General features: G+C 36.2%; 1 protein-coding gene across 7 annotated transcripts in view; it reads right to left on the bottom strand.

Moving 5' to 3' along the window:
* Positions 1–21,796, bottom strand: part of LOC100029102 (ATP-binding cassette sub-family A member 9) — a 141,586-nt gene that overhangs the window by 4,521 nt on the left and 115,269 nt on the right. For all 7 annotated transcript variants that reach the window (XM_056817232.1, XM_056817233.1, XM_056817234.1 and 4 more), the window contains 6 exons: positions 18,829–19,007; positions 17,848–17,923; positions 17,682–17,776; positions 17,014–17,133; positions 16,609–16,749; positions 7,517–7,596 (listed from right to left, as the gene is read on the bottom strand). In XM_056817232.1, coding sequence (XP_056673210.1) covers positions 7,517–7,596; positions 16,609–16,749; positions 17,014–17,133; positions 17,682–17,776; positions 17,848–17,923; positions 18,829–19,007 — 691 coding nt within the window. The remainder of the gene's footprint in view (positions 1–7,516; positions 7,597–16,608; positions 16,750–17,013; positions 17,134–17,681; positions 17,777–17,847; positions 17,924–18,828; positions 19,008–21,796) is intronic.

Here is a 21,796-nt window from a genome sequence, read left to right as displayed (position 1 = left end):
TTCTAAGTGTCCAATGATCTTTTAATTGTTAGATCTAGGAGGCTTTTAAATATTCATCATCCTAGAGTTTTCTGCATAATTTGACACTCTACTCCTCCTAGATACTGAACAATTTCTTCAGAGGCTACTGAGACAGCACATAGTTCTATTTCTCAAGCCTTCTTAAAAATTATTCCTTTCTCTCTTCCCTTGATTGTCTTTTTATTAGTTTAATACAGGAAATCCTCTTGGGGTCTACTGTGAACTCCTTCACTTTTCTTCCTTCCTTCCTTCCTTCCTTCCTTCCTTCCTTCCTTCCTTCCTTCCTTCCTTCCTTCCTTCCTTCCTCTTTCTTTCTTTCTTTCTTTCTTTCTTTCTTTCTTTCTTTCTTTCTTTCTTTCTTTCTTTCTTTCTTTCTTTCTTTCTTTCTTTCTTTCTTTCTTTCTTTCTTTCTTTCTTTCTTTCTTTCTTCTTTCTTTCTTTCTTTCTTTCTTTCTTTCTTTCTTTCCTTCCTTCCTTATTTCTTTCTTTCTTTCCTTCTTTCTTTCTTTCTTTCCTTCTTTCTTTCTTCACAGTACTATAATATATTATAGTATACTAAATTTTTTTATCATGTATACAAATACAAGTACAAACTCATAAATCAAGTTAACAAATATTTACTAAGCATAATATACCCCAAGAAAGACAAATACATTTCCTGCTCCCAAAGAACTCACAGTCAAATGGGGATGATAACAAGCAAATATGTTATAAATAAGATATGTAGAAGATAAATTGAAAATAATCAATTGGAGTGGACTAACATTAAAGGGGAGGGGAAGATCAGGAAAGTTTTCTTATAGATGGTGGGATTTTAGCTGATACCTAAAAGAATTAGGGGTTGGGAAAGGTAAAGATGAAGAGGAAGAGAGTTCTAGGTATGGTGAAGATAATTCCCAGAGTCTGGAAAAAGAGGTACTTTTTTAGGGGAATGGTACTTTTTTAGGGGAATGACAAATAGGCCAGTGTTATTGAATTGAATAATCCATGGAGGAGAGTAGGGTATAAGAAGTCTGGAAACATATATAGGACCCAAGTGCCAAAGGGCTTACTTAAAAAAAGTTCAACAGAGGATTTTATATTCAATTGTGGGGGTAACAGGAAGTCATTGAAATTTACTGAATAGGAATTGGGGAAGTGTGTGACATGGGTCAACTTGTGCTTTAGGAAGACCATTTTAATAACTGATTAGAAAATGTATTGGAGTTGGGAGAGGCTTGAACCTCAGAGTCCAATCAGCGGGTAGGTTATTGTAATGGCACAGAGGTTAGGTGATTAGGGCATATATCAGTGTGGTGACAGTGTCAGAGGACAGAAAGGGGCATTTAAAAGATTTATTACACTTAATATATGTTTCTCCTTTTATCTTCAGAACAACTCTATGCAGTAGGTGCTTTTATTGACTCTGTTTTGCAGATGAGAAAATAGGTGGAGACATTTTTTAGTGATTTTCCTGGATTGAACAGCCTATCTATCCTTGTCAGAAGAGATATTATAGATACTATCCAAGACTCATGAGTTTTATTATTGGCTCTCTTCTTGGACATTGTTTCCTGAGAATTACTGCTTCTTTGTTCTGTTCTTCCTGTGTTGTATTTGCTGCTCTTATATCAGCTTTAGCAGATCAATATAGATTACTTTCTCTCTCCTTCCCTCTCCCTCTCTGTCTCCCTCTCTCATCCTCTCTCTCTCTCTCTCTCTCTCTCTCTCTCTCTCTCTCTCTCTCTCTCTCTCTCTCTCTCTCTCTCTCTCTCTCTCCAATTTAAAGCCCTTTTGATCATATTTGCAAGAAATGGAACAAACATTTTACCAGCTTTTGTTAGTATTCTCTATCAATGGTCAAAAACCCATCATCATTGCTAAATAGTAGTAGGAAGAAGAATAGCAGAAGTAGGAGTAGGAGTAACAGCAACAGTAGTAATCACACAATAAAAATTGATAGTACTTCTATAGCACTTTAAAGTTTGAAAAAATTGGAATCTCAAAAACTACTCAGACTGTACCTAAGAAGAATTGGTTTAGATATTCCCTTATTGTAACAATGGAGATATTTGATCAAGAATGTCTTGGGAATTTTACATTTACTCCACCCATATTTAGACATACTTAAGGGGAAGATAAAGTTGTAAATTCCTGATTGAACAATGAAGGGACTTAACTCATACCTTATAGTGAAGTTAGAACCTTAAGGTAGGTCTGTTTTTAGATCTAATACAAAAAGGTTTTAAGTACCTGTAAAGGTTAAGTTAATCACAAAAAGGTCTAGTAACTTACAAAAGGCAAGCTTAACAAAGAGGTGTGAAGTACTCAGAATATATAATCTAACCAGAGAAGGTGAGAATCAAAAAAGGTGAGAACTAAGAATGGGCAGTCCTGGAAAAAAGCATCTACTGTGATTGGTAGACGTGAAAATTTAGGGGAGGTGACATAAGAGAACATTTTCCTTAAAAGGGAAGTCAGTTGGGGGGGGTGAGTGAGTTCTGTTTCAGAATTGAGTTAGATACTGAACTCAGTTCAGGAGATTCAGTGAACGACTGGAGCTTGCTTGGAAATGGTCTTGTGGTGAGTGATAAGACTGACTCCCTCTCCCTTAGGCTCAGGGAGGCTACTTTGGCCTAGGCCTCTAACTACTGCGTGGCTTAGCCTGAGCCAGAGCAATTAAAATTAATTCTCTCTCTTTTCCTTAATTCCTTCTCTCTATATTAATTAAAATCTCCATAAATCCCCAGCTAACTTGGGTATTTTCATATTTGGGAATTTCCCATGGCAGCCACTTATTTATTTTTTTAAGTCAGAACACTAAAATTATCCTTTACAAAAAGTACTTTACAAATATTTCATTTTATCCTTGTAACAACCTGAGAATATTAATATTATTATCCTCCTTTTACAGATAAAAACATTTGAAACAGACATAAGAAATAAGTAAATTGTTTGAAGAAGATAGGGTTTCCTGTGCGAGAGAATTTTAACTCCAGTCTTCTTGATGGCAGATCCAGTGTCCTGTCCACTATAGCAGTGACTTGCTTCATTTGTTTGGAATTCCAAATCTTGTTCTCAAATGCTACCTACTAGACAACTGATCGTTTCACAAATATGACTTTTCCTTATGAAAGTCAATTCTTTCAAGAATAAAAATACTACATGTCCCTAAGGTCTTAAGTTGCTTTTTTTGGCCAAGGATTTTATGCTTCAATATTCTTCTTTTTAGTTATCTGTATGGATATATTCCACCAAACACCTAGATCATAAAGTGGTAAATAAAGTAGTGCTAAAGTAAGAGAGTAAACTGAAAAATATAGGTAAATATATTTGAATTAGATCTTAGGCAAAAATTGGGATTTTTTTGGATTGTTAATGAAAATCAAGAGGAGGAATAATAGCCTCAAGAGATAGCATAACCTCTCCAGGAATGGGTTATGTCATATTAGAATAATTTTGTTTTTTGCTATTGCTTGTCAAACTGGTGAATCTGTGGAATACTACATAGGCATTTCAATAATTAAAAGCAAAGCATTCAATAAAATCTCATACAATCCTTCTGGGAAAGAATAAGAGGTGGGTTAGATAATGGTGTGATTAGAAGAATTCAGAACCAGTTGATTAATAAGACCTGAAGAAGAATTGTTAATGATTTCATGTCAATTTGGAAAGTGATGTGCAAAGAAGGATTTTGATGCTTCACTCTGTACTGTTTGGCATGTTTTCCAGCAATTTGGGGGAGGGGGGAAATTTTGATAGCACACATAAAAATTATAGATAATCTAAAGTTGGGAGAAATAGCTAACACATTGGATGATGAAGGTGCACCAATAAGCAAAAAGATCTTGACAGGTTAGAATATTGGCCCAAATTTACTAATAAGAAATTCAATAGCAATTAACATTTTATATTTAAGTACTAAAAATCAACTTCATGGATACAAAAGTAGGAGGACATATTTAATAGAAATCCAGATTTTAAAATGTGATTATTTTAATGATTAACATGTGAGATAAGAGCATGATCTGGCAATCAAGAAAGATTATAAAATCTTGGTCTGTGTTAAGAGATGCTTTGTCCAACAATAATGATCATCCTGCTATCTATGCTCTGATGTGGTACAAGTATATTGGCAGTAAACTTCATTCTTTTGTACCACATTTTTAGGAAAAAAATTATATAGTAGAGAATATATAATGGAAGGCAACAAGAATGATGAAGGGACATAAATTCATGCCACATGAAAAATGATTAAAGGAAGGGATATTTAGCCTTAAAATAGAAGGCAAAGGGAATATTTGACATAGAAGAAAGATTAAACTTGTTTTCATTGGTCCTATAGGGCTAACCCAGAAGAAAATTATAAAGAGGAAGATTTAGTCTTGATATAAAGAACAACTTACTAATAACTTGAAGTATTCAAAATTTAAAAAAAAAAGCTACTTGGGGAAAGAGGGGGTTTTTCCTCATTTGAGGTCTTTTACCATAAGCTAAGTAACCAATATTGGTCATGTTGTAGAAGGGATTATTTCTCAGGTATTGGTTGGAGTTGGTAGTCACTGAGATACCCTCTATTTGAAATTCCATGTTTGGGGATACTGGCAGCTTTTTTTTTGAGAAAGACTTTGGGATAGGGGAAGCAAAAGATAGTAGAAAAGATAACCTTATTTTGAAAGATTATACACTTAAATAGAATTCATTTCATTAAAATTCTGCTCTTCACTGATGTACAGGTGATATCAGTGAAAAATCAAGGCATATATTGCAGTAAGAGGTGGCAAAAAGTCTTTGTTAACACTTAGGTGATGAAATATTTAAACATTATCTGGGGCACATGAAAACTTTGTCTAGGTCAGTTGGCAAAGAAGTGGCACTCTTGCAGAGCTAGCACTCAGGGACCTGCTCTGTTCCCTCTCTTCTCAGCACTATTTTTTTGCATGCCTGGATCCTTGGCCCAGCCTCCCAAAGCAAACACTTTCTCCTTCAGCTCTCATTCTCTCTCTCTCTCTCTCTCTCTCTCTCTCTCTCTCTCTCTCTCTCTCTCTCACTCTCAGACTGCTTGAATTTGCCCTCTGGACACTCAAACTGGTGAGTGAGGGAAGGTTCCCAAGGCTGGTCTAGGCTCAGAAGTCTTGAGGGAATGTACTACTTCATAGAAATATTCCTCACATTAAATTTACAAGTATGTACATAGTCAACTCATGCCATGGTTATAATTTGACCTAATTTTTTTCAACTATCTGTTTCAATGCCCTAAAATGGATAAACTATAGGAATGGATAGTTATTTTGCAATATTATTCCCAGGTTGTTTATTACTTTTTGTCACATTGCCTGCAACACTGATTAATTTCTGGTTCTGATACTTCCTGCTAGATGACTTGAGTTATTTTCTTTTTGTTATTATGACCTTGACCAAAAATGAACTTTAACTCATAAAACAATATAGGAACATTGAACTACACATGAAAACCTGAATCTCTGCCATAATTTTTATAGCATGTCTAAAAAAAGATGAATGTTGTAATATATTTATTTTAATTTCTTATGTATTTTTGGATCCTTAATCAAATAAATTTTGCCACAAGTATTTTCTCCCTGTTAACTATTTCCTTTTTATTATCAATATGACATTAGATAAATCACTTAGACATTCAGTTTCATCAACATTAAAATGGTGATAACAATTTATATACCTACTTCACAGGATATTTGTGAGGAAAATACCTTTAAAATCTTAATGTGAAGGATATGAACAGTTTTCAAAAGAAAAAAGGCAAGCTATCAAGAGCTAAATAAAAAAGGATGCTTGAAATCACAAATAATTAGGCAAATCTAAATTTAAACTACTTTGCATTTCTATCTTAAAACTGTTAACAAAGTTGACAAAAAGGGAAAATAACATGCTGGAAGAGCTCCAAAAAAACACCAAACCATCAAAAAGGTTCATTATTGGTAAGGCAGTAGATGTGTAAAGTGGAAAAAAACTAACCATGCTGATAACAGTTTGGAGTTATATACCAAAAAAAAAGTCATTAAAAGTCCTTTGATCCAGCAATAACATTACTGGGAATACATCCAAAGGCATTTGAAGAAAGAGGAAAAACCCATAAACACAAAAATATTTATCACAGCAATTTCTGTCATAGCACAGAGTGTAATCAAAGTGGACATCCATTAACTAGGGAATGGCTGAACAAATTATTATATATGAATGCAATAAAAATATTTTTGTAATGTAAGAAATTATGAAAGGAATTTAGAGATACCTAGGAGGATTTCCATGAGCTGATAGAATATAGAAAACATAACCAAAAGGATAATATAGTCTGTGTTTACCTCCATAAAGGAAAACAACTATGAAAAGTTAAGATTTAAGATAAACATAATGCCTAGGGGCAGCTAGGTAACACAGTGGATAGAACACCAGGTTTGGAGTTGGGAGGTCCTAGGTTCAAAAGGAGTCTCAGACACACCCTAGCTGTGTGCTCCTGGGCAAATCACTCAACTACATTTTACTAGACCTTTCTCTTCTGTCTTAGAGATGTGACTAATATAGAAAGTAAAGATTTAACAAAACCACAATAACTGGTCATAACTTTAGAAGACTGATTATGAATCATGCTTTTCATCTCTTGGCAGACAGGTGATGGACTATAAGTATATAGTGGGACATATTTTCAGCACACCCAGAGAATGTATTTTTTACAACAAAGGAAGAATTTTTATTTAAAGGGCTAGAGGTGAGAGAGTTATGAAGGAAAGTGAGAAGAAAAAGAGAGAGAGAGAGAGAGAGAGAGAGAGAGAGAGAGAGAGAGAGAGAGAGAGAGAGAGAGAGAGAGAGAAAGAAAGGAAGAAAGGAAGATAGGGGAGGGAAGGAGAGAGTGGGGGAAGAAGGGAGAAAGAGAGATGGAAGAAATAAGGAAGATGGGAAAGAATGTTGAAAAATCATTCAAAAATTACCCAGAAGAGAGATGAAAAAATAAGTTCAAAAGGGAGTACTCAAAAGAGGGGTCCTTATGAAATTTAGTGTGCAACTACATTAAATTTCAAATATATTAAAAAAGTGAACATATTTTGGGGAGAAAAGCCTTAAAATGTCTTATGAATTTTGAATTATTATTTTTGGTTTTCAAACATTTCAGTTGTGTCCTCTGACTCTTTGTAACCCCACTTAGAGTTTTCTTGAGGAAGATGCTATTTCTTTCTCCTGAGGTAAATATGGTTAAGTGATTTACCCAAGTTTTCAGAACTAGTAAGTGTCTGAGGCCAGATTTGAACTCTCACTTATCAGTGTTTACTGATTAACTAATTAACCATTTTATTCATATGATTTGCTTCTAAAAGACTTTTAACGGCTGTAAAATCTCTTTGAACTTGGGTCTTCAAGAACTCAGGCCCATTTCTCTATCCATTGTGTCACTAGCTACTCATTTTAACTTATATCAAATTTCTTTTTGATTTTTGTAATCAAATGTAGAATGTTATTTTCAAAGCTGCCCTTGAAATCTTACCTGCCTCTAATTTGGAAAAAGCTTGTGAGAGAGGTTGAATATCTTCCATAGGTAATTTATAAACCATCAAAGAAGAATACCTAGATGGGAGAAGAAAAAAGATTTTTGGTTTTTTTTTTAGAATAACATATGATGTTTACATAGTACTTTAATTTTTTGCAAGCAATTTACATAAGGTATAGACTACTGATTTAATTCCTATTCTATTGATGACATCAAGTGACTTGCTTTTGGGCATGTGGCTAGTACAAGTTAGAGATTGTTTTAAATCTAGGTTACTCCTCATTTCATGTCTCATTCTTCCATTATATCCTACTGCTTCTCAACTATTCTGACAACAATATTTGCATTTGTATTTTATTTTTACTTTTTAAACATTATTTTATTTGGTTATTTACAAACATTATTCATTGGAAACAATGATCATTATCTTTTCCTCCCCCTGGCCCCCTCCCACCACTTCTCCCATACCGGTGCACAATTCCACTGGGTTTCATATGTATTCTTGGTTCTAACCCATTTTCATGTTGTTGGTATTTGCACTGCAGTGTTCATTTAGAGTCTCTCCTCAGTCATTTCCTCTCAGCCCCTGTAGTCAAGCACTTGCTTTTCATCGGTGTTTTTACTACCACAGTTTGTCCTCTGCTTGTGGATAGTGTTTTTTAGATCCCTGCAGATTGTTCAGAGACATTGCATTGTCCCTAGTGGAGGAGTCCATCACCTTCGATTGTACCACAGTATATCAGTCTCTGTGTACAATGTTTTCCTGGTTCTGCTCCTCTCGCTCTGCATCACTTCCTGGAGATTGTTCCAGTCTCCAGGGAATTCCTCCACTTTATTATTCCTTTTAGCACAATAGTATTCCATCATCAACATATACCACAATTTGTTCAGCCATTTCCCAATTGAAGGGCATCCCCTCATTTTCCAATTTTTGGCCACCACAAAGAGCGCAGCTATGAATATTCTTGTACAAGTCTTTTTCCTTATTATCTCTTTGGGGTACAAACCCAGCAGTGCTATGGCTGGATCAAAGGGCAGACAGTCTTTTATCGCCCTTTGGGCATAGTTCCAAATTGCCCTCCAGAATGGTTGGATCAGTTCACAACTCCACCAACAATGAAATAATGTCCCTACTTTGCCACATCCCCTCCAGCATTCATTACTTTGCATAGCTGTCATGTTAGCCAATCTGCTATGTGTGAGGTAATACCTCAAAGTTGTTTTGATTTGCATCTCTCTGATTATCAGAGATGTAGAGCACTTTTTCATGTGCATATTAATAGTTTTGATTTCTTTAACTGAAAATCACCTATTCATGTCCCTTGCCCATTTATCAATTGGAGAATGGCTTGATTTTTTGTACAATTGATTTAGCTCTTTGTAAATTTGACGAATTAAACCTTTCTCAGAGGTTTTTATGAAGATTGCTTCCCAATTTGTTGCTTTCCTTCTGATTTTAGTTATATTGGCTTTGTACAAAAGCTTTTTAATTTGATGTAGTCAAAATTATTTATTTTACATTTTGTGACTCTTTCCATGTCTTGCTTGGTTTTACAGCCTTTCCTTGCCCAAAGGTCTGACATGTATACTATTCTGTGTTTACCTAATTTACTTATAGTTTCCTTCTTTATGTTCATGTCAGTCACCCATTTTGAATTTATCTTGGTGTAGGGTGTGAGGTGTTGATCTAATCCTAATCTCTCCCACACTGTCTTCCAGTTTTCCCAGCAGTTTTTATTGAATAGTGCATTTTTTGACCCAAAAGCTAGGATCTTTGGGTTTATCATATATTGTCTTGCTGAGGTCACTTGCCCCAAGTCTATTCCACTGATCCTCCTTTCTGTCTCTTAGCCAGTACCAAACTGTTTTGATGACTGCTGCTTTGTAATATAGTTTGAGATCTGGGACTGCAAGGCCACCTTCCTTGACATTTTTTTCATTATTTCCTGGATATCCTTGATCCTTTGTTATTCCAAATGAACTTTGTTATGGTTTTTTCTAAATCAGTAAAGAAATTTTTTGGAAGTTCCATGGGTATGGCACTAAATAGATAGATAAGTTTGGTAGGATGATCATTTTTATTATATTGGCTCATCCTACCCATGAGCAGTTAATGTTTTTTCCAATTGCTCAAGTCTAGTTTTAGTTGTGTGGTGAGTGTATTGTAGTTGTGTTCATATAGTTCCTGTGTTTGTCTCGGGAGATAGATTCCTAGGTATTTTATTTTGTCTAAGGTGATTTTGAATGGAATTTCTCTTTCTATTTTTTGCTGATGAACTATGTTGGAGATGTATAGAAATGCTGATGACTTATGCGGGTTTATTTTGTATCCTGCAACTTTGCTAAAGTTGTTGATTATTTTGATTAGCTTTTTGGTTGAATCTCTAGAATTCTTTAAGTAGGCCATCATGTCATCTGCAAAGAGCGATAGCTTAGTCTCGTCCTTGCCTATTTTGATGCCTTCAATTTCTTTTTCTTCTCTAATTGCTACTGCTAGTGTTTCTAGTACAATGTCACATAGTAGAGGTGATAATGGGCATCCTTGTTTCACTCCTGATCTTATTGGGAATGTATCTAGTTTATCCCCATTGCAGATGATATTAGTTGATGGTTTTAGATATATACTGTTTATTATTTTTAGGAATGACCCTTCTATTCCTATGCTTTCTAGTGTTTTTAATAGGAATGGGTGTTGTATTTTATCAAAGGCTTTTTCTGCTTCTATTGAAATTATCATGTGATTTTTGTTGGTTTGCTTGTTGATATGGTCGATTATGTGGATGGTTTTCCTAATATTGAACCAGCCCTGCATCCCTGGTATAAATCCTATTTGATCATGGTGGATGACCCTTGTGATCACTTGCTGGAGTCTTTTTGCTAGTATCCTATTTAAGATTTTTTCATCTATATTCATTAGGGAGATTGGTCTATAATTTCCTTTCTCTGTTTTTGATCTGCCTGGTTTTGGAATCAGTACCATGTTTGTGTCGTAAAAGGAGTTTGGTAGAATTCCCTCTTTACTTATTATGTCAAATAGTTTGTATAGTATTAGGATTAACTGTTCTCTGAATGTTTGATAGAATTCACTTGTGAATCCTTCGAGCCCTGGGGATTTTTTCTTAGTGAGTTCTTTGCTGGCCCATTGGATTTCATTTTCTGATATGGGATTATTTAAGAATTCTATTTCTTCTTCTGTTAGTCTAGGCAGTTTGTATTTTTGTATATATTCATCCATATTGCCTAGATTGCTGTATTTATTGCCATATAATTGGGCAAAGTAATTTTTAATGATTGTCTTGATTTCCTCTTCATTGGAGGTGATGTCCCCCTTTTCATATTTGATGCTGTTAATTTGCTTTTCTTCTTTCCCTTTTTTAATTAGATTGACCAGTAATTTGTCTATTTTGTTTGTTTTTTCAAAGTACCAGCTTCTTGCCTTATTTATTATATCAATAGTTCTATCACTTTCTATTTTATTAATTTCTCCCTTAATTTTTAGGATTTCTATTTTGGTTTTCTGCTGGGGGTTTTTAATTTGATTGCTTTCAAGTTTTTTTATTTGCATTTCCAATTGATTGATTTCTGCTCTCCCTAATTTGTTAATATATGCACTCAGGGATATGAATTTACCTCTGATTACTGCTTTGTCTGCATCCCAAAAGGTTTGAAAGGATGTCTCGCCATTGTCATTTTCCTCAATGAAATTATTCATTGTTTCTGTGATTTCTTCTCTAACTAAATTATTTTGTGGTATCATATTGTTTAGTTTCCAATTAATTTTTGAGTTGGTTTTCCACATACCATTACTGATCATTATTTTTATTGCTTTGTGATCTGAAAAGGCTGCATTTATTATTTCTGCTTTTCTGCATTTGTATGCCATGTTTCTGTGACCAAGTGTATGGTCAATCTTTGTGAATGTGCCATGTGGTGGTGAGAAGAAGGTGTATTCCTTTTTGTCCCTATTTATTTTTCTCCATATGTTTATTAACTCTAATTTTTCTAAAATTTCATTCACTTCTTTTACCTCTTTCTTATTTATTTTTTTATTTGATTTATCTAAATTTAATAATGGTTGGTTCAAATCTCCCACTAATATGGTTTTACTGTCTATTTCTTCCTTCAATTCTCTTAGTTTCTCCATTAGAAATTTGGGTGCTATATTATTTGGTGCATACATGATGATTAATTATATTTCCTCATTGTCTAAAGTCCCTTTTAACAAAATATAATTACCTTCCCTATCCCTTTTAATCAGGTCTATTTTTGCTTTGGCTTTATCAGATATCATGATTGCAACTCCTGCCTTCTTTCTATCAGTTGAGGCCCAGAAGGTCTTACTCCATCCTTTAATTCTGACCTTGTGGGTGTCTACCCACCTCATGTGTATTTCTTGAAGACAACATATGGTAGGATTTTGGATTCTAACCCATTCTGCTATTCGTCTATGTTTTATGGGTGAATTCATCCCATTCACGTTCAAAGTTATGATTGTGACTTGTGAATTCTCTGGCATTTTGATATCTTTCCCTAATTCTAACCTTTCTTCTTTAGCTCTAACCTTTTAATCCAGTGATCTACTTTAAATCAGTCCCCCTTGTCCCCTCCCTTGATATGTTTCCCTTTCTAGCCCCTCCCTTTCTGTTCCCTTCCCCTTCACTCTCCCCTTCCCTCCCCTTTTGTTTTCCCTCCCCCCTAACCCCCCCCTTGGTTTTCCCTTCTCCCTACCCTTGTTTGGGAAGATAGAATTCAAGATCCCAATGGATCTGGATGTTTTTCCCTCTCAGAGTTGATTTCCCTGAGAGTAAGGTTTAAGTAAAAACTCTCTTCCTCTCCTTCTTATAGGAGTTTTCTTCCCCTCCCCTTCCCGTGTGAATCTTTGTGTGAGAAAGATTATTCTATTTGATTTTTCTTTTCCCCCCATTTAGACATTATATTTTCCATATATTAATATATATAGATTGATATAAATGTAGTCCTTATAGAAGAGAGTTTGAATAAATGAAAAGATAACAATTTTCTCCTTTTCCCTTTCCTTAATATTTACCTTTTCAGGTATTCCATGCTCTTTGTTTTTCGATATCAACCTTTCCACAGAGCTCTGGTCTTTTCATTGCAAAAAGTTGGAAATCTTCTATTTTTTTGAATGCCCATACTTTCCCTTGGAAGTATATAGTCAGTTTTGCTGGATAGCTGATTCTTGGTTGAAGACCCAGCTCTCTTGCCTTTCTGAAGATCATGTTCCATGCCTTACAATTATTCAGAGTGGAACTTGCAAGGTCTTGTGTGACCCTGATTGGCATTCCTTTATATCTAAATTGTCTTTTTCTGGCTTCTTGCAGGATTTTTTCTTTTGTTTGAGAGTTTTGGAATTTGGCAATTACATTCCTGGGAGTTGTCTTTTGGGGGTTTAGTGTAGAGGGTGTTCTGTGAGCTCTGTCAGTGGCTGTATTGCCCCCTTGTTCTAGAATCTCTGGGCAATTTTCTTTGATTATCTCTTGTATTACGATGTCAAGTTTGCTGTTTAATTCTGGCTTTTCTGGAAGTCCAATTATTCTTAAATTATCTATTCTCCATCTATTTTCCAAATCTGTCACTTTGTCAGTGAGATATTTTATGTTCTCTTCTAGTTTCTTGATCTTTTGGCTTTGCTTTATTGATTCTTGCTCTTTTACCTGCTCGTTGTCTTCCAGTTGCCTAATTCTGACCTTTAAAGCCTGGTTTTCCTTTTCAGTTTGGTCAAACTGGTTTTGTAGTTGCATGAAATTCTTTTGCATTAATTCCCACTTTTCCTGCCAGAAGGCTTCCATCTATTTGATCAATTTTGATTCAAGTTCTTCAAAAGTTTATGGAGAGTTTCCATTTCCTTTGGAAGGTTTCGGCGCATTTGCGTTTCCTCTTCTATCTCCTCTGTATTTTGTATTTTTGCTCCATAAAATGTATCCAAAGTTGCCCCCTTCTTGTTTTCCTTGTTGTTTTGAGTCTTTTTTGCTTCTGTGCTGTTTTCCATCTCTATCTGAGTGAGGGGGGCTGGCTCTTCTGTTATCTGTCTGGTGTTCAGTGGCTTTAGCCCCAGGTAAATTGTCTGTCTTCCCCAGGAAGCCGGGAATTGCTGGTGCTTCAGTGTTTTGGTGTTACTACTCTCCTCAGTTCCCTCCCGATGCTTCTCTGTTGCCTTACTTCTATGCTCTGCACCTGGCTTGACCTCTCAGATGTATTTCAATGCCTTTGCTGGCCAGAGGAGCCTGCACTCTGAGGGGGAGGGGCCGTGGCTTCCAGGAGCTCTGAGGGCTGGTGATAGAATTAACATCAGACTGAGTATGCCCTAAGGCAGGGACCTTTGGTGAGACTCAGATGGAAGGATCTGGTCAGGGGACTACAGACTCCTACTGTCTCTCTCTGTTTCCCTGCTGTCTGGGTGCCCCCGGGACTGGCTCAGGTTGTTTTCAGGGTGCAGCCTTCAGAATAGCTGGCTCCCGAGGCCCTTTTGCCTGCCCTGAGGTTCCTGCTGCTGCCTTGGATTTAGCACTCTGGGTTGGGGGGGATGGGTCCTGGGACCTTCCTTTTGCCTACCCCTTAGATCTGAGTGATCTCGGGTTCTGACTTTTGGGGGGCCATACCTTTTGATCCAGGTCCAGGAGGAGTGTTCCCGGGGTCTATTCTGTTGTTTTGTTTTGAATTTCAGTGCCCTAGGAGCATTCAGTTTGAGATCGGTAAGGAAGGAGCTCTGAACTTTAGCTTTCTCTAAGTTGCCATCTTGACCAGAAGTCAAGAAGATAAAAGTTTGTGCTTTAGTTTTAAAGTTGCAAATCACCTTTTTCTTTCAAATAAGCAATGCTAAAATTTCCATTTTCAGCAAAAAATTTTGTTCTTGATCTAAAATTATTCATCCACATCTAGAATTTCATAGGCATTTGGTCTCTCCTTCCTTCCTTAGGCTTTCTCCTGACTTGGAGTTTACTTCCCTCCCACTTGCCTAGACTGCTCCAGACCAGATTTCCCTCCCAGGAAGTACCCTGCTTGACTCTCATGTTCCAAAACTACTAAGCCCTACTATCTCCCTGCCCATATTCTGTCTTCCCTCCACTCCTCATCAAAAACCCCAGAAGTTTCATAATACATAATACATAATACAAAAATGTAAGGAACTCCAATTAGGTACAACAAGCCTCTGGGACTGGCTATAAGAGTAATTGCAGAACAGTGTAGTGGAAGGAACATTTAAGTCAAGAAAAATGTTTTGGATCAAAATCCCCTACAGAAAAGTTATAAGAGAACTTGAGATGTTGCTGTGTGCACGCACGTGTCTGTGTGTGTGTGTGTGTGTGTGTGTGTGTGTGTGTGTGTGTGTATGTGTCTGTGTAACAAGATTTAACCAATGCAAACGCAGTCCTACAACCATTTGCATTTGGTAAGTTGACTTCTGGAAGTGTCTGATGATAAGTAATGAAGAGGTCCAGCTCCTAGTTTTGAAGCATGAACTGGTATGATTGTTGAAAGACAACAAACTAGATGTTAAAGAAATGGACTTTTGACTGACTTCTGAGAAAGAACTGAGCATACTTTCAAAAGGCATCAACTGGCGAAAGTACTCTGTCTCTGTCTGTCTGCGTCTATTTCTCTCTCTCTCTCTCTCTCTCTCTCTCTCTCTCTCTCTCTCTCTCTCTCTCTCTCTCTCTCTCTCTCTCTCTCAGAATCACAAAAGTGAAGAAGCAGGGTTTCTAAACCTCCTGGTGGGAAGAAAGAGAACTAGTTAGCACCAATGTCTTCTTTTCTCCACTCAAGCCTAGATGAGGCCATGAGCTTTTCTTTCAGTCTCTGATATATCTATTCTTCCCAACCTGAGGTGAATGAGGGTTGGAAATGGAATAGACTGAGTTGAGACTCTACCATCTTTGAAAGATTGGGAGAATGAGGCACCAGAGGTCTAATGATGGCAGGCAATGCCAGAGGTTTGGGGCAAAGGAGCCTGGGGAGGAGGTTAAGTCTGTAAAGCCATAGCTTGCCTAGTAGAAGATAAAAGAGCCAAATAGCTTGCCTAGTAGAAGATAAAAGAGCCAAAGGGGAGCTGCTCAACCATCATTTATTTTAGATTTGGAAGCAAACTTGCTGAGGATAAATGCTTTGTAGTAAATCCTTTCACATAGATTGAGGTGCAATAGCAGATAGGATGTTGGGATTGTTTGTTCTGTTCTTACTATGTCTCTGAAGTAAATATCTTTGTGGAAGAGAAATGATATTAATTGGTTAAATTATGCCTAGCCAGTAATCTTTGGCAATAAATATTAAGGAGGTAGAGGTGAATGAGAGACTGAGCCCAGGACATTAGAAAGAGATCCCAAACTCCTTTGGGTTACTTCCTAGAACCTTGAGGCAAATATATAGTTTTGCTCAGGTCTTGACTCATTAGTAAAAGTGAGAATTAGAACACAGATCCCAAAGTTTGCATGGACTATTTGTTTATTTTTTATTTGTTTATTTTTAATCCATGATTAGTCTTTAGTTGTTCAGGTAGTAAAGTTGTCTATTAGTTTATTTAATTTTTCATTCTACCTTTTTAATTTTTCCATACTGTTCATCAATCAATAAACATTTACGTGGCCTGCTAAATGTTAGGTGCTCGAGATACAAAATAGAGGCAAAAGACAATCTCTGCCCTCATGGAGCTTACAATCTATGTTCATTCCTTCAATCAACCAATATACAAACAATTATTGGATAACCTACTCTGTGAAAGGAATTGTTCCACGACCTGGGAACACAGATACAAAATTGAGATAGAACTTGCCCTCACGGAGCTCCTATTCTACTTCTCCTACATATTCTGTGTTAAAAGCTGCTCATTATGGTTTGCTGATTAGCTTTTCCTCTTAAAGGGAAGTCTTACATATAACTTTTGTCTATAGTAGTTCCATGATGACTTATAATAACTATTTATTCCTTTCTTTATTATCAGGGGTACTAAACATTCAAGAACTATTATCTAGCTCTTCCTCAAGAATCAAACTGCTTTAAAATTTATAGTAAAGCATGGGAAGCTGACGACATAATTAAGCTAACTTTTGCCACCATAGTAACAGTTTTCTTACCTTTCTTGCCGGGCTGCTCTTGGAAAAAGCTTCAGAATCTCAGTGTGTAGGGGCATCATTTGCAAAGGGTCCTTTATTTTTATTTCTAGTAAATAATCCTTGCCAAATTTGCTTTTCAGATGTTGGATGGAACCAATACATCTAGGACCCAGAAAATAGGAACACAAAATAGGAGAAGCTAAAAATAATGTATTTGCCATTTAATCTGTTGCTATGGATTGCTATTATTCTTTGGTCTTTTAATGAGTGTTAAGGGGAAGGGACAAAAAAAAAGGGAAGTAAAATCTAATTTATTCAACCAGGGCAATAGATCTAGCAGCTCATGAGATTAAGTAGGGTAGCAGAAGACCCCCTCTGCAAGAAATGTTCTTTTCCCTACAGAGTTGTAATGAGACATTGACCCACCGTAGTTGTCCTGACACCATAATGGCCACTCGGTCACACACAGCTTCAGCTTCTGCCATGTAATGTGTAGTCAGAATAGCACCCCTCTCCTTTTTCTTAAAGGTTGCCCGAATAGCCTGCCTGAAGTGAAGCCAAGAAAATGTTTGTAATTACTAGATGCATACTAATGTTAATTTAGCAAAAAGAAAACAGAATTTGTCTAGATTATTCAAAATAATTGAAAGGGAAAATGATTCTGTAGAGAATAGCAAGGTGGCAAGGACCACACAAGTTGTGTTTACTATCTTTAATTAGATGCAGAAATTGAAGCAATTGTGTTGAAAGAAACACAATGAGTGAGGGATTCTACTATCAGGCAGAAATTGGGAATAAAAGAGAAGAACATTTAATTAAGCAATAAATCTTAAAAATGAAAATAAATTTATGACAAATGGTATGTGTAATATAATAATTACTATAACTTTGGGTGAGTTATTTAACCTCAAAGGAGAACTTGGTAGGATCCCTTAGAGAGAATAAGGAAATGGAACTTTCAAGGCTTAATCTATTAGCTCTAAATTTACCAGAGGATGAAAATCCAATTAAAATCCACAAATTTAATCCTACCAGGGGATTAAAATCCAATCATATCTCTTGCTACTTGGGCTGAGGCTTATTATAACTCTCACCATATTTGCTGCTGCCCTTCTGGGTCTATTCCAATTGACGGTTCATCCAGAAGTACTATAGCAGGATTTCCCAGCATACTCAGTGCAAAACACAACTGAAATGAAGACAATCACTGTTTATGATTAGCCTTACCATGGTGGTACTTAAAAGAAGCACAATGCATACCTTTCGTTTTATGCCTGGTGACAACTTATTGACTGGAAATTTCATGTACTCCTTAAGTGTGAGAGCATCCACCAATCTAATAGAAAACACAAAGAAAGTGGTCTTTGCTTTTGGGATATTGGAAGGTGTCCACAAAGAAGAGTAACTAGAATTTATGATCATATTCATTCTGAAAATATCCCTTAGCTGGATATCAGAAAATAGACTAATTTAGGCACAAAAGAGAAGTTCTGGTGGCTTCTAGAATCTTTATAATTCAAGCCAAATTTGGAGCAGACATCTGTTTTTATATTGCCATTCATTGCTTTATTTTATTTATTTATTGCTTTAACATTTTAAAATAAAGTTTTATTATATTTTAAAATGTAGAAACTTTCTTCAAGACTTAATCTAATAGCTCTAAATTTACCAGAGGATGAAAATCCAATTCAAATTCACAAATCTGGCAGGCAGGCCATATTTGACCCTTGGACTGTAGTTTGTTGATATCTGGAAGAGATCTTTGGCTTTGAAATAGGTTTTTTTTTAATTGTATGGTTTCCAATTATTTCATTACAAGTTGTCTTGATTGTCAATTTCTTATGTCCAGATTTATTTATTTGGTTGTATGTGCTAATGACGACTGAAATGGGAAAGAAGGTAGATATGATCTGGTGTTATGGCTTTCTGGAGGATTGGGGTACTGCATGACAAATTCAACATTGTTACCATTTACTCCATCACTTTCTCAAGTCTGTGCAATCAACAAAACAATAAATCAGGGTTTAATTTGTAGCATTTTCTGATGTCTAAGGTATAAATAGACTGACAATTTTAGATCAGCTTTGGTCCTATCCCAGCTCTACCACTAATGATCCGTGAGTGGGGGGGGGGAGGGAATATCATTACAAATTCCTATGCCTGATTGTGTGTAAAAGAATAACCACACTCTTTTCTTATCCCTCCTAGAAAGAACTGGTATGAGTTCTTTGTGTTCCATACCGTGAAATTATAGCTGTGGCATCTTCTTTATTTATTCCTTTTACTGCAGCATATAGCTCCAGATGTTCTCTCACTGTAATGTTTTTCCAGAGTGTGTTTTCCTGAGCACAGTAGCCAAGGAACTGGAACATTTCATCTCTTTGTTGACTTGTGTCTATACTCTTCCTTTTTAGCACCACCTATACAACAGAGTCTATTTTCAGATCATCCATGTAGAACATGTAAAAACACATTTCACTGATATATTCTGCATTACCTATCTATGAATAAAGAAAAAAATCTCAAGTACTTTAGCTACAACCAAAGGATGGCAGAGACCAGCATCAATGGCTTCATTTTGCCTTCTTCCACCATTTTTGGAAATTCTCTCAGTGACATGGGTTTGAAAAAGTTACAAGATTCCTTCCCCCACTCCTATGTTACCCAAATTAAAGACTATCCCCCTTCCCCAAAAAAAACCTTTTCCCCTCTCACTTCAGGGTCTCCTGATTTGTCTCCCAGTCCTCTCCAGAAAACCTCATTGTCTTCTGATTCCTTCCTTCAATAAGAAATCAGGTGTCTTATCTCTTTCACTTTGTTTTTAATTATCTTCATCCTGTATATTAATTGGGTAATGACTGAAGTTCTGGACTCTTGGGTATTAAGTAGTTTGGTAACAGTTTGTTATTCAATCCGCACATATTGCTTACTAAATAATTTTCTGGATAATACCCATTTTCTTTATTTCAGGGTAACAAAGGGAAGGGGAAAGGAATAAGCATTTATATAAAACCTACTATGTGCTAGGGACTGTGCTAAGCACTTTTTAAAAAGCAAATAGTATCTCATGCAATCTGTTACATAGCTGTCTTGTTGAAACTCAGACCTCCCAGAATTCCATCATTTAGTGCCTGAATTCCTGGTTCTTTGTCTCATTATCTATTCCTACTTATCTCAATTTTCTCTGCCTTGTCTCCACATAGCTAGAATATGACCTTCTCAACCTTGACTATTAATAACCTTAAACACCATCCCCCTCAAAAAAAATCCTAAATTACCATGATGCTCTGCCTTAGCATGGATTGCTCTTCTCAATCCTGGACAGTCATTATATAGACTCATAGTACTCACGTCCATTCTCCCTGCCCTTCCACCTCAGATTGATTCTCTTTTCTGACTTGCCCACAGCTGGCAACGGAGACCTGGTTCTGACAAATGTGGGGCATATGTTCAGAAGATAGGCCATTGTTAGAAAGCATGTGTTTGCACAAAATTAGAGATGGAGAAAAGGGCTTCCTTTTCCTTCATAACCCATTATCAGCATCAACCTCACACAAGTAATGAATCCACCATTTGTAAAAGTTCACTATGCGAGGCAATGGGTTTCTAAGGAGGTATAAACTAAATTTTAACCATTTTTTCTTACTTCCTAATCCAACACTGCCTTATACAAAGACTAATCAATTACTCTACTTCCATACAGCTTCCCACTTTAAACATATTTTATCCCTGATGAATCGCCTCATTATTCCTTCCTGTTTTTCTAAGACTTACCCAGATACCAAAGCCTACTCAAGTCCCACACTTTTCTGAAGTCTTCCTCACAAGCTGAGCACTCTGTAACTCATCTCTTTGTAACTCTTGAAGTAAGACATTGTTATACAAAAGGATAGCTCCCTCAATACAATTCAAACCTATATGGAGGCATAAGAGGTGGCATAGTAGATACAGTCATGTTCTGGAGTTAACAAGACCTGAGTTCAAATCTGACCTCAAGCACTTATTAACTGTATGATGCTCTGTGTAAATCACTTAACTTCTGCCTGTTTCAGTATCCTTTGTTGTAAAATGGGGATAAAAAGAGTACCTACCTTACAAGTATGCTGTAAGGATCAGTGAAATAATATTTGTAAAGTATTTAGCATATAGTAGACACTTAAATGTTTATTCTCTTCCCTTTCTCATAACTCTAGATTTTAAAGCAGAAAGGAATTCTTAAATAGAAAGGAATTAGGAAAACATTTTGAACAAGATAATAACAAGTATATATGCAAAACATATGGCATGTTGGAAAATAGATTGATTTTGTTTCAATGCAAAGTTTGGGTCATAATAGTAAAGGAAAAGCAGAAAATAAAGATCAGATTAAGGAGGATCTTGGATGAAAAAATAAGTTATTTAGATATAATTCTATAGAAGACAAAGTTCCACTGATGGTTTTTGCACATTAAAAGTGGGATGGATAAAACAGTATTTTAGGATGAACACTTGACAGCAGTATAGAGACTGGATTAAAAGGAAGAAGAAATGATTAGGCAAGGAAACTAAATAATAAACTATCACTGTACCCAGAATTTGAGGTGATGAAGATCAAGACTAGCCACTTGGATGTGAAATTGGAGATGAATTCAATGAACATTGCAAAACTCAAATCAAACTGACTAGGTGACTAATCAGTTAAGAGAGGTGCAATGGAGAGGATGGTAAAGGATAACTTTTAGACTTTTGAACTTGGGTAACTAGAAGAGGGATGTTATCAAAATGGGGAAGTTATGGAAAGGAATTAAATTAAAGGAGAAATTTAGTAAAAAAAAAATTGGGGTGGGGGGGCAGCTGGGTAGTTCAGTGGATTGAAGGCCAGGCCTAGAGACAGGAAGTCCTAGATTCAAATCTGTCCTCAGACACTTCCCAGCTGTGTGATCCTGGGCAAATCACTTGACCCCCATTGCCTAGCTCTTACCACTCTTCTGCCTTGGAGCCAATACACAGTATTGATTCCAAGACAGAAGATAAGGGTTTAAAAAAATTGAGGGTACAGGTGATCACTTAGTAATCAGATGGAAGCAAATGAAGTATTGAGGAAAACTGAGAAGGCAGAGAAAATCAGATTGATTATAGGTTAACAAGAAGAGCAATGCCATAAAAGCCAAGAAGGAAACTAGGATCTAGATCCATGTGGAGAAAATGGTACTGAATGCTTCAGAAAGGT

The sequence above is a fragment of the Monodelphis domestica genome, chromosome 2 (assembly GCF_027887165.1).
Source record: "Monodelphis domestica isolate mMonDom1 chromosome 2, mMonDom1.pri, whole genome shotgun sequence".
Lineage (NCBI taxonomy): Eukaryota > Metazoa > Chordata > Mammalia > Didelphimorphia > Didelphidae > Monodelphis > Monodelphis domestica.
The sequence above is the reverse complement of the archived record's forward strand: the minus strand, read 5'-3'. Positions and strand labels throughout refer to the sequence as shown.